Genomic DNA, 12,783 nt, shown 5'->3' on the forward strand with positions numbered 1-12,783 from the left:
TGTCACATACATAAATAACATGAATGTATAGAGTACTGACCTGTGATCCACAACCAGAATGAGGTTAATGGATGCAGTCTGTCCTCATGGATGCAGTGGGATGACGCAAGTGTGTGCAACTTAACACAACTCTTCTTAGATCTGCAATTAGGGAAGATCTACATCAAAACTTAATGGCCTGCTAACACTAATGCTCTTGCCCTGGAATGTAGTTCAAACCTACAGTCAAGATAACTCATTACACTGCTCTGTAAGTGGGTGCCAGTTTCTTCCAGCATATTTTTTTTTCAGTGATGTGACCTTTCACATTGGAGCCAAATTTAAACAGCTTTAATTACGAGATGCAGATTAAGGTAGTTTCTTGGTGCAGGAGAGGGTTTGTTTTACCTGTGATTTCCAGTTAAATAAAGTAGACACAAACATGCAGCACTCCAGGTGTGAAGCAAGACTGCTGAAACCAATCACTAAATTTTTACAACGTTCATTTGAGGAGAGTTAGTGTGTGTTTGAGGAAATTGTCATGCTAGCCATTTTTGAAGGCTAAAAAAGATAATTTTGTCAAGAATACTAGTTTCTGTCAACAAGCATAGAGATATTCAAGCACTCAATAAACACGCTATTGTCGTGTATTGATCCAGAATCCATTAGTAGTGCTATTATCCGTAAGTTTCTTAAAAAATAGTGAGTACCATCATGACATCTCTCTGCTTCTGTTTGCTTGTTGTCCTTTTTGGTTACGTTAAGAATCCTTGTCAAAGCTAGAAAACAACAGTAGTCTTCCAATATGAATCTCCAGCCACAACGCTTTCAAATTTAAATCCCTGCTATTGTGATTTAAACCAAAGACTGTGCCATATGGATATTTGAAGGGGAGGTTTTGAGAAGGATCCAGTGAAATCACAAATATATCTCTCACGCACACACTTATTCTGTCCTGGGGGATTGTGCATCTTGTTGTTTGCATTTGTTTGTCTCTCGTTGCTTGGAGCTCAAGGACGTCATTCAATTATAAGTCATGGGAGGGGTACACCTATCAGAGTCCCACTAACACACACACACACACACACACACACACACACACACACACACACACACACACACAGGAACAAATGCACATCCCCTGGTGGGATCTGATAGAATGCTTTTGCATCTTTTCCTGTGGCCTTTTTCACTAAACAGATAAGTAACTGAGAGCTCTGTACCCCTAATGATGCCTGTCTCAATGGCAAGTCAAATCATGCTTATTTGTGTAGAACTTTTCACAAGTTGCATTGTTTCAAATCAGCTTTACAGAAAATCATGATGTTTGATAAAATTTTAACAACTTAATGTCCAATAGTCATATTTAACAGATTAGAGCTGGGCGATAATATATAAATACACTTGCAGTTGGGATTTTCTTTATAACTTTTTATAAAATGGTCTTTATATGACTCTGTAGGGTATACATGTATTTGTCATATACCTTGATGTGTGTATGATCCTTTCCCTACTGTAATTATTTAAGTACTATTGTATTTACAGTATTTATGTGGTACTCTTAGATTATTAGAACAACATACTGCCATGGCCTTAACATGGTATTACCATGATACATGTCTCAAATCATGGTAATATCATAGTACAATTTTGTCTGTGGAATTCATTAAATTTGTCCATGTGTACAAATGTATGCAATTTCCGAAGCAGGTCCTCTGAGATGCTGCAGACCTGTCTTGAACTATTTTGTTTTGCATGAGCTGTGTCCCGGTGTCTGTGTGGGTGTCTGCTGCCAGCGGAGGCGTTTTATCTTTGTTGTTTGTGTTTTCCTGCCAGACTTTCTCTCTGTTTTTACTTTTCTTTGTATGAAAATGCATATTCAGAGTGACATAACTCTTTTGTGTCTCACTTGTTTTGTGTGTGTGTGTTAGTGCATGCTCGTGGCTGTGTATATATCCATGCATATCACTACATATCATGAATATGTATGTAGTGATATGCATGGATACACCTAGATAGCAATATGTTTTCTTTTGGAGATGTGCATATTAGGAATTTAAGTGATATTAAGCTCAGGTGCCATTGTTCCTGTTTTTCTGACATAAAGGAAGCAGTGAAATACAGACTTCCTGTTATTTTCAGTGTATCTTTTACTATGTGAGTGTGCTTGTTAGTTATGTAAACCTCTAACAGTAGTTACACAGTCATTTTTGTAAGTTGTTTCAACCTGTAACAATCCCTCAGTTATTCATGTTGTGCAAGATGCATGATTTTGTTGAATTGTGTCCTTGCTTATTAATGTGTTTCCTACATAGCCAGATGTTCAGGTGATTGTGTGTGCATGCAAAATATTTCCATATATTTAAATAGACAAGACTGTGGAAATGCTTTAAGGACATTATCTTTTATCTACCTTATTCTGCGGTGTTACAGTGGCACGTTGGCTTAGTGGTCTGCACTAAATTTTGCATGCTTCATATATCAGAATGTCTGCTCATGTGTCAAGTGTCTGTTTACACACCCTAAATATTTAATTCTCCTTACAGCTGCATCTGTAGAATTTTGCACACCTGAAGAGGCCAAAATTTACTGTTTTCTCTTTTCAGGTGAACATGCCTGAACTAGCCCTGCTGCGTTTCGTAGTTCTGGATGATGATTATATAGGTGATGACTTCATTGGCCAGTACACCATTGCTTTTGAGTGTCTACAGCCTGGTTACCGCAATGTGCCCCTGCTGGGCCTGGCTGGAGACCCTTTGCCCCATGCCAGCCTGTTTGTACACATCGCCATCACTAACCGCAGAGGTGGGGGAAAGGCCCAGAGACGGGGTCTGTCTGTCAGGAGAGGAGTGCGGCGTGGACGAGAGTACGTCACTCTGCGTAACACAGGAATCAAAGTGCTGGATGACGCTTTCCGCCCAGCCAATGGACCTCTGCGAGAAGCTACAGACCTGCGAGAGTATGCACTGGTAAGAGAGGTGGTGCGTGTTCAGACAACAGTAATACTAGCATTTAGACTTCAATACTTGGCAGCCACACCCTGCTGAAGAGACAAGGTTACACAAGTTGGAATTTGCATTCCGGTTCAGGTTGGTTTATGTAGATTAGTGCAGTTTGGTGCTGGTCAGCCAGCATGGTTTTTCCGTATTATGCTGTGAAAATCTTGATCTTTAAAAAAAAAATTGGCTTTCATGTACATCTCAACAATGATCGGCATATATAGATAGAGCACATAACATGTGGTCACCACAGAAGCTCAAATGACACCTTTATGAGCTTTTTGGTTTTAATCTTTGGTTTAAATCTTAAATTTTGGTTACCTGTGCTTTGTACCTGTACAGTGTTGGGACTGGAACCTTTTACTTTTCGTTAAAAATGTCATAATTAGTTTTTCGAGGACTAACCAAAATCTAATGGGTTTGAAAAGTCCTGAGGGTGAGTAAATATTTTTTTTTTAATGAACTATAGACCTTAATCCGGTTAGACACCATATTGAATTTAGCGCAGATGAAACCAACGCTGTGAGGGATGGACTTACAGTTTTACAATGGCACACACTTTATAAAGTTTATATAAATCTATATAAAGTTATAAAGTCTACTGGAAGTTTTTTAGAAAGATGTTTCATCAGGTGAAAATGGGTAAGTAAAAAACAGTACTGCCCTTTAGACTCGTTGTACTTCTATCCGTCACAGCATTGTTTTCATTCCTGTCAAAAATTTTATATGGAGCTACCCTGACTAACGTCTATCCCTTTAAGCATGGGGTTGTGCCGGGGACAAGCATCCTGATAAGTTTTCAATGCTCTAAATAGAAACCTATAATCTGAAGGTTAAAAAAATAAATAGTAAATAATTGCATTTTTTAAACGTTATTTATTTTAAATGGTTTATTTCTAAACCTTTTATATTCAGATATTTTTTTGTATTTATAAATATTTTATTTTATATTCTTTCTTTCATGCTCTATGTGTGCGGCTTTAAATTTTTTTTACTAATGTGCTTCTTTTTAAATGGATATTTGTGATTGGATGAGGCCACGTTAGTGACAGGGTAGCACTGATCCATCCAGATTGACGGCTGGCTCTCCCAGTCAGAGCTGTCTAAATGTGATGCTTTAGAAATAGTGAACAAAACAAAAAAGTAGCTTTTTGTCAGTGCTTTTAGTGCTGTTCAGTGGGTCGTGCAGATAATTGGTGTTGTTTGTAAATGTCTCTCACTAATAACATGGCCATGTCAGACACTGAAAACAGATATTATAGTGAGACATTAAAGGGTTAGTTTACCTAAAAATTTAAATTAGCTTGTGTTTTACTCACCCTCAAGGCATCCTGGGTGTTTATGACTTTATTCTTTCAGACAAATCCAGTTGTAGTTATATAAAATATTGTCCTGGCTGTTCCAAGCTCTATCATTGCAGTCAGTTCCGGCGGATGACGTATGATGTCAGCGTTGCGTGATTAGTGACGAATGTGGAGAGAGAACAGAACAAAAAACGCCGGTCGTGAATTAGAAGTACAAACTGAGGATTTGCAAAGAAAAATGTCAGAAGATTTCGATATAAACCAAGAGGAGACTGGTTTTCCTTTGCTAAAGTAAAGAAACTTTGCTTCCTTTACTCCTATAAACAAACTCCCGAGACTAGCGTATCTCAGAGGTGCGCGCGCTGCGCATACATGCTGTATTATCTGCCAGAACGCCTTCTGCGTATGACAAATACCGGAGTGAGAGAAAAGTGTTTATTACGTTTGAAATATGGACACTTTTCTTAAAAATGCATGCATTCACTACAGGAGGCCTTTATTCACCCCCCAGAGCCGTGTGAGGGATGTTTTATTATGAATGCGTGCACTTTATTTGACGACTTGTGGACTGTTCAACTGCAACACCCGCTGCCTGCAATGATAGAGCTTGGAATAGCCAGGACAATTTTTTATATAAATCCGACTGGATTCGTCTAAAGTCATATACACCTAGGATGCTTCGAGGGTAAGTAAAACACAGTCTAATTTTCATTTTTGTGTGAACTAACCCTTTAAGTGGAGGAATATATTTGTTTTCATTAAACATTTGTTTGGCTCACTGTGTACTATTAGTACACAAGTAATAGCTTTATATGCTAAATCCACTCAGCTGACGATTTCTGACCTCACTACTTGGTGCAATTCTTTTTATACAGAGTCACCAACAGATTCCGAGCCTTTTATTAATCAGCTGACATGAAATTGCAAGTCTCTGTTCTGAACATGTAAAAACCAGACACCTCCTCACTGGATTATGGCCATCCATTGTGAAAGCAAAGCTCAGTTCACTTGCCATTTCTGGGGTTTAACTTATCTAAATTATGTAAACATACACATTTCTAGCATTACGATGTGTTGATCTGAATTTTCAAGCAAGCTCAAGAAATTAAACCAAGCAAAATAAAAAAATACAAAATACAACAACAACACTGTTCTGCTGAGCTAGACTCTGTGAAGTCAAGGTATGATTTATGGGTGAATGTAAGGGGAGGAAAGATGGAGGGTAGAGTATCTGGGGGGTCAGGTGACAGGGCCAGGATCAGATGCAACCGCAGTGTTATTCCACATCCATAATTACTGTGTTTACAAAACCTGCTGATCTCTGAGGTAAACACACAACCAGACAGTGGACCTAAAAACTTTGTTCCATTGCTTTAGTCTTACCTTTGCAATTACTGTAAGCCATCTGTTCCTATAGTCATTTTTAGTAGAATTATGAATCTGTTGCCTCACACACCACAGATATTTATTCCTTGCTTTGTTATTCAGAACATACCAGACTTATTTGTGTTATATATTTAGCCCAAAGGCATACTTTTCTTTCTTTAAAAGTCACTTGGTTTTATACTTTCTTATCTAATGCAATGACATTCATACATTTTCAGTGTACAGATACTTTATGGAGCCACTTTACATACACACATAGACTTTATCCTTTCATTTCCATTCCTTTTTCTTGTATAATATATCAGAGCCACAACAATGTCCACTTTATTCACAGCACACCCTATGGACTTCTTTCTCATACAAATAAACAGATATACAGACTAATCGCCCACATGAAGCCTCCTGAACACACACATATATCTCTGTTAATCATAGTTGTGGGTGTGTGATTATGTCAGGTAGAAAATAGAAACAAGCTCTCTGTCTGCCATAGTTTAATGAAGGGAAATGTATGATAAAAAGCTGAAATGTGATTAGATTTAAAGCTGAGGTCTTTGAAAGTCATGCAGACATAGAAAACCGTTAAATTGCACAGGTTTATCTGTCTGTATAAAGGAAAGAAGTCATTATTTTGGCTCTGCCTCGTGTGAGTAGCTTTGCATATTACAATCAGTGTCAAACAATATAAATGTCAATTTTTAAAGTTTTCATACTCTTAGCAGTCTTGTCTTTTAGAGTTCTTGCAGTTGTGGTTGTATACTTTGAGTACTCTTTTTTTTTTTTTTTTTTTTTTTTTTTTTTTAGAATATTAAATTTAGCAAGGTCACATAAAATTGATCAAAAGTATATAATGTGTATTGTTACAAAAGAGTACTATTTCAAATAAATGCTGTTCTTTTGAACTTTCTATCTTTTAAAGAATTCTGAAAAAAAAAAAAAAAGTATTCCACAGAAATATTTCCACAAAGATATTATCAATGTTGAGAACAGGTGTGCTGCTAAATTAAGAAATATTTCTTGAGCCTTAATCTTTCAAAAATATAAAATATTTTGGAAAAGTGCAGATTTCACGTTTCTTTTCTATTTATTAACATTACATTTGTTTGTGCTTACCAAACTATGTTACTTACCTTTATCTCTTTATCTTGGGCTTGCTGAAGTATTTGTGTTAACCAAGTGTGTGCCTGTGTGTTCATGTTTTCTCTTTCTTTAGAGTGCCACAGTGACTTTTAAAGAGCAGTGTGGACTCCCCCCGATGGCCACACTGAAGCAGTGCATCCAGAGCTTGGCCACGAGGCTGCAGAATCCAGATGGGCCCCCGAGTGCCACACTCACTCTGAAGGAAGGTTACCCATGCCTGGAACCTTTGGGCAACTTGACTGACGCCACTCGTAAACTGCTAAATGGTTATGACACGGTAAGAGACGCCTATTTATGTAGGCTATTTTAAAGTTACGCATCATTGCCAAGTGTTTTTCTGTTGGGCTTTTGGTGGTTCAGTTTCATAGACCAACTTTATGCTTATGCTGAATTTCTGAGGCATCACTAATGTACAGATTTCCTTTTCCTAAATGATAAGGTACAGATATTGCATTACCTGCCTTTACAATGGCATTTGTCTTTTTAGCCATCCCACATGTCTGTGTGTGGGAGTAAGAACTGGCACATCGGAGTCAGTGAGACATCTGAGGCTTTAGTCACCATCCTCCTCCTCTCTTTTTGTAGGTTCCCTCATTCCCTATCTCTCCCTGTGAGTTAACACTGGGCCCTGTTGTGTGTTTGAGTCCCGGAGAGTCAGACAGCACTGACTGGCAGGACTACATTTTATAAATATCTTCACTGTGAGAGAGGGCAGCAAGGGTCTGCTCAGAATTTTATTGCTTAAAGTTCATAATAGAGTTCGCAGATGTGTTATGTTTGAGTATTTTTGTCAGAGATTAGACAATAGTTTACATACTGTAAAAGTATAGAGCTATAAAATTAATGTATAATATAGCTTGGATAAGTCATAGAAGAATTTAATGCAAAATTAGAAGCAGTTTCTTAGAACATTCTTGAGGAGACTTAAGAGATCACAAGGAAAAAATTAAAAATTAAAATTTGGAGAAAATTAGTCCTTTGGGTTCACGTTTTTAGCCATATTCATAAACTGCATGTGTGTGTGAACAATACCATTAAATAATTTGGGATTGATTAAATGTTTTCATGTTTTTTTGTGATTTGTGTTATGGTTTTTATGTTTTCATTTTTTTTTGATAAAATAGTAGCTGCATTTATGTTTAATAAAACAGTAATATTATAAAGTATAATTACATTTTAAAATAACTGGTTACTTTTTATATATATATTTAATGTGATTTTTTAGTGTAATTAATCTAGTCTTCATTGTCACATGATCCTTCAGAAATCATAATATGCTTATTTGGTTCTCAAGAAACATTTCTTATTATCAATGGTGAAAACAGTTGTGCTACTCAGTGCTTTATTTTCTGGATTATTTTTAGCTGTCTTTTGTAGATTATATGATGAATGGAAAACTCAAAAGAACGGCATGTATTTGAAATAGCAATCTTTTGTAACCTTGTAAATGTCTTTACTTTCACTTTTGGTCAATGCAATGCATCCGTCTAGAATGAAAATATTCATTTGTTTCTGAACAACAAAAAAAATCTTATTCAAATATATGAGCAGAGCGTAATATAGTACCTGTCTGCATCCTTCTTCAGATGATCTCTGCCAACAAACAGCTGATAGAAAATGCAGATGGAGTGCATGACAGAATCGCACAAGTGCAAAAGGAAGGTGAGTAGAGGTGTGGGGGAGAAGATGAGTGGAGGATGAATCATCTTTGTGTTTTCTTTCCACCTGAATGATGTTTCAGTCCGGCCCCAGAGGATGTGTGAAAATCTTGAGAAACAATTCACAGATTTCTCAAATTTGCATTCTGAGTAGATCCAGTCATCCCCAACACACACAGTGCCCATCAACACTTTGAAACTTTGCCTTTTATCCTGAATGGTGCTGAAAATACCTTCACAGAGTTGTTTTGAAATGATGTAAGTCTATACAGTATCCATTGTTGATGAGGTACTTAAACTAGCTATTAATTACATTTTCTAGTAGTATGACAGCAGAGCCATTGCTAATGTATGGGGTCCACTGGTCCTGTTTATTGAGTGGCAGCCCCCTTAGTGAAATCGCAGTGGGGCCCCCTCCACTAGCTGGGGGTCCCTAGAAACGTCACACAACTTTCACCCCACTAGCGATGGCTCTGTTTGTGTAGCTTTTCCAGTAACAAGCTACAAGCTTTTTTTTAAAGCGTATTTGTTTTTGTAGCATGACAAACTACAACACCTGTGTTATTTGATATTATATTGGACGTGCAGCATTGTAATCTAGTTAGTTGACACAGTATTCAAAGAATGTAGCTTTGGGATGTCTGATTCGTTTTAGTGACTAGTGACACACTAGAATATCTTCGCTGTCTGTTCCTAGCCTCACAGATATTATTTGGCCCCAATTACAAAAATCCGAGACACTTAGTTTAATCTCTTTATGCCAAGATTCATCACAGGAAGCACAATATTATCTAACCAGAGGATTAATGGGTACTTATCATCCATAATTTGGCAGCTCAGTTCCTGCAGAAGCTGGTTTGCACCATAAATGGCATTTTAAAAATCTCAAGCCAGAAAAAATGATACACGTTATGCATGAGTTTGTTTTCTATTATATGTCCTCTTAGGAATGGTGTTTCATGAAGATATGCCCAGGTTGGTAGAAAAGGAAAATCTGAAGGGCCGTAAACAGAGTAAAGCTGTGGAAAGTTTTGCTTGGAACATCACTGTGCTGAAGGTAAATAGCGTGACCTTCTCTTTCCCTCCCTCAAATAGCCTTGAATTTTTGGATAATGTTTTCACTCTGGTTTTAGACGAAAGGGAAGAAGGGCTTCTGTTGTTATGAAATTCTATCTTCCAAATTTAAGTAATTTGACCTTATAAATACAGCATGTGCAGTGGACTTTTCAAATGATCAGGTCATTTCTCTGGGTTTGGGTGGTTTTAGTTGATTGGATATTCTTGTTTCAGTTCCATTTGATGTTTATGCAGTTTATACAAACAAAAGACATTACCATAAAAGCTGAAAATCCATGTCTCTTCAAAGTCTTATTTGGCTAGTATTAATAGTCACTGTATCTTTTAGAGCTTTAGTCAATAAATCTTCTATATCCTTTAAAAAGGACATACTTTTAATGAATTAGTTTTGCCCATTGAGGTCCACTAATAAAATGTTTTTGTTTAAAAATCTTTGTTTTCATGACCATTTCCAAACAGGCTATTTTTTGCTTCTATGACCTGTAAATGAAATACTGTGCAGTGCTGGTTTTCTTTCTGGTTTAAAAGTCTTGATAAAAGTAGCGACAGATCTTTTTTTATCTGTATTGTTAAATACATCCAAGTTTAACAGATTATTGGAAAAGTAAAAAATGTAAGGAAGGGATCTGTATATATTCAGTTGGAGTTATAACATTTTTAATAAAATTTGAGATAAAAAGGGTAAAATACCGTATATGAAAATAAGATTTATGAAATAGGGTGGTTTATTGGTTTAGTGAATGATTCAGTAACTAACTTATAAAGAAGGTCACTTGTTTCATTCCTGAATGAATCAGTGCTTTTAAACAAATTAGTTTGAATAAAATGATTCAGTGATTCAATGATTCACTCATAAAGACTTGTCACCACCTACTGGTGTAATTGTGTAATAAAGAGTCACTGAAAAATCCCCACAGCTAATGCACAGACTGTAAGCCTGTCTGGAACAGCAAATCTAATTCATGCTCCAGGACTAACTGATGTGTAACTCAATAACCCGGTTCATGTGATTCATGTCTCTCTTTTTTAGGGTCAGTGCGACCTCCTGCGAAGCGCTAAGATAGATGCTTTGGATACGTTGAGGCAGCTGGCATTGGCCTGTGAGGCGTCCGGCCTGATCTTGACCTCTGACGGTCACTACACCCCTCATGGCACGTCCACCAGACGTGGCAGTGGCCACAGCAATGGTCGCAGCTGAGCCCCACAGACAAGCATTGGCATTGAGAGCGCATTTATTCATAGGTGAATGAATGGTTGAATGTTGGACAGACAGAAAGACAGATGTATAGGTGTCTCAGATGAACAGATGCCAGTAGGGGCAATTGTCCTTTTTTGAAGTGGGTGCTTGATTTTAGCACAGCATTGACCAGATGTTATTTGAAGACAGAATAAGGAATGTTCTTATCAAGACATACTGAATGAAAGATGTAAAAGGAATTAAAGCGAATTCCTCAGCGATATAAAATGACTGATGTCAACAATGTAGAAAACGTTCCTGCATTATTTAAGAGGACCTTAATGTTGAACTCCTTGTACAGTAGTTCACAGGCTAGAAATGTTCTTTCGAGCAGAAATTTTTTTTTATAAATCTAAAACTGCAACTAATGTGGAATACAGAAGACTCATTAGTCTTTCCTCTAGATCATGACTAAATCACCAAAGTGTGAGGTTTTTTTACTCAGGTTAGCACGAACACATCTCAGAAATACTTTCAGAGGGTCTGACATTGGTCTGCATCATCTTCAGGGCTGTATCTTCCTCTCTGCTGTCACTCAAACTGATTGACAGGTGATGCCCACCAGCAGGACAGCACCGTTTCTGCCCCGTAGCCCTATCCAGTCCAACGTGTATGGGATATAACTGGTGCTTCTCCGTTTAAGGAAACCATATCCTCATCTTCCATCTTCATCAGTGACATGAATCGTCTTCAGCTCATTAACAATGCAGAATGAACTCAAGAAGGCTTTGTTAAAATACTGCTCAGTACACCCTAACAGTGTTAACTGAGCTGGTTTCTCAATGGGAGGACAAGTACTGATTACACCGCATACCCATGTAATGCATTTGGAGTTCGGCACCTGGGATTGGAACAATGTTACAAAATGATGAACTACAGTTTGGGTGAAAAGTGACTTTATTTCTAACACACATTCCTTGGCTTGATTGGATGAATGCTTCCGATGAGTCTGCTGGTATGGCCATCATCACATTTTCTAAAACATTTTTTGTCATAAAGACAAAAATGCTACTAATGCTACTAAAAAAAAAAAAAAAAAAAAACTATTATAAACAGTTTTAAGCACAGAGACAACTAAAGTAGATAAAAATCTAAAGTATAAACTGTTTTGTAACATTTGACAGTGTTGTGATAGACAAGGAAAACATTGGCAGTATACTGCTGTCAAAGACACACAAACTAGTTTTTGAAATTGCAACTTTTCTTTTCACGTTACCAGAATAATAGAAATTAGATATGTGAGATTGGAAAGCTATATTTTTTCTTGTGGTAGATAAGTAAACGTGTTGGTACATTGTGTATGTGAATGTACCTGTGCAAGGGTGCTAATTTAAATGTGTGTGAGTCGTTTCAGTGGTACTTGTTCTGAATGTGATCAATCTGATGCCTGATCGATTGGTGCAGTTATTTTTAAGCAAAACCCTGACTGTTGGTTGATGTCAGACATTTCATTTTAGAAGACCAAATGAGCATATTCACAACAGTGAATATGTATAAATCGATAATGAACAGGATGAGAAAAGTCATAACATTTCCATATTAACATTACATTTACATTTAGTCATTCTGCATTCTGAATAGGGGTTGGAAGATTATTCCACCAGCTAGGAATGGTCAACGAGAATGTTCTGGAAAGTGATTTTGAGCCTCTCTGTGATTGTACCACAACAGGACGTTTGCTTATTTCCACAAAAGCAAACGTCCTGTTGTCCTGTTTTGTGTCTCCGCAAGTCTTTTACTCTCCTTTTTAACTCTTTTACTATACTTTGTACTGTTCTCTACTACTTTTTATGTAGTTACTTTTCTCTTCCTCTGTCTGTGCCCTTGTTCTCTTCCGATCCATGCCTGTTCTGTGATAGTTTTTGTGTGTGTTTACGTCTGAACTGAATGTGTACTAATTCCTAAAGTGTTCCTTAAAAAAACAAATTGTTTGCTAAAGAGTGAACAAAAACAAGTTTTGTGAATTATGTAAGAAAATTGTGGATATTATATCTTAAAGCTAC

The 12,783-nt window shown here is 37.1% G+C and overlaps 1 protein-coding gene across 1 annotated transcript in view; it reads left to right on the plus strand.

The window, feature by feature from the left end:
- LOC109095999 (inactive phospholipase C-like protein 1) overlaps positions 1–12,783 on the plus strand; it is a 56,032-nt gene that overhangs the window by 42,572 nt on the left and 677 nt on the right. Inside the window, exons 4-8 of the mRNA XM_042763897.1 lie at positions 2,586–2,948; positions 6,882–7,085; positions 8,395–8,470; positions 9,414–9,523; positions 10,574–12,783. The exon at positions 10,574–12,783 is cut by the window's right edge and continues 677 nt beyond it. Of these exons, the coding sequence (XP_042619831.1) occupies positions 2,586–2,948; positions 6,882–7,085; positions 8,395–8,470; positions 9,414–9,523; positions 10,574–10,741 (921 nt within the window). The 3' untranslated portion in view covers positions 10,742–12,783. The remainder of the gene's footprint in view (positions 1–2,585; positions 2,949–6,881; positions 7,086–8,394; positions 8,471–9,413; positions 9,524–10,573) is intronic.

This window comes from Cyprinus carpio, chromosome A9 (assembly GCF_018340385.1).
Source record: "Cyprinus carpio isolate SPL01 chromosome A9, ASM1834038v1, whole genome shotgun sequence".
In the NCBI taxonomy this organism is placed as follows: Eukaryota; Metazoa; Chordata; class Actinopteri; order Cypriniformes; family Cyprinidae; genus Cyprinus; species Cyprinus carpio.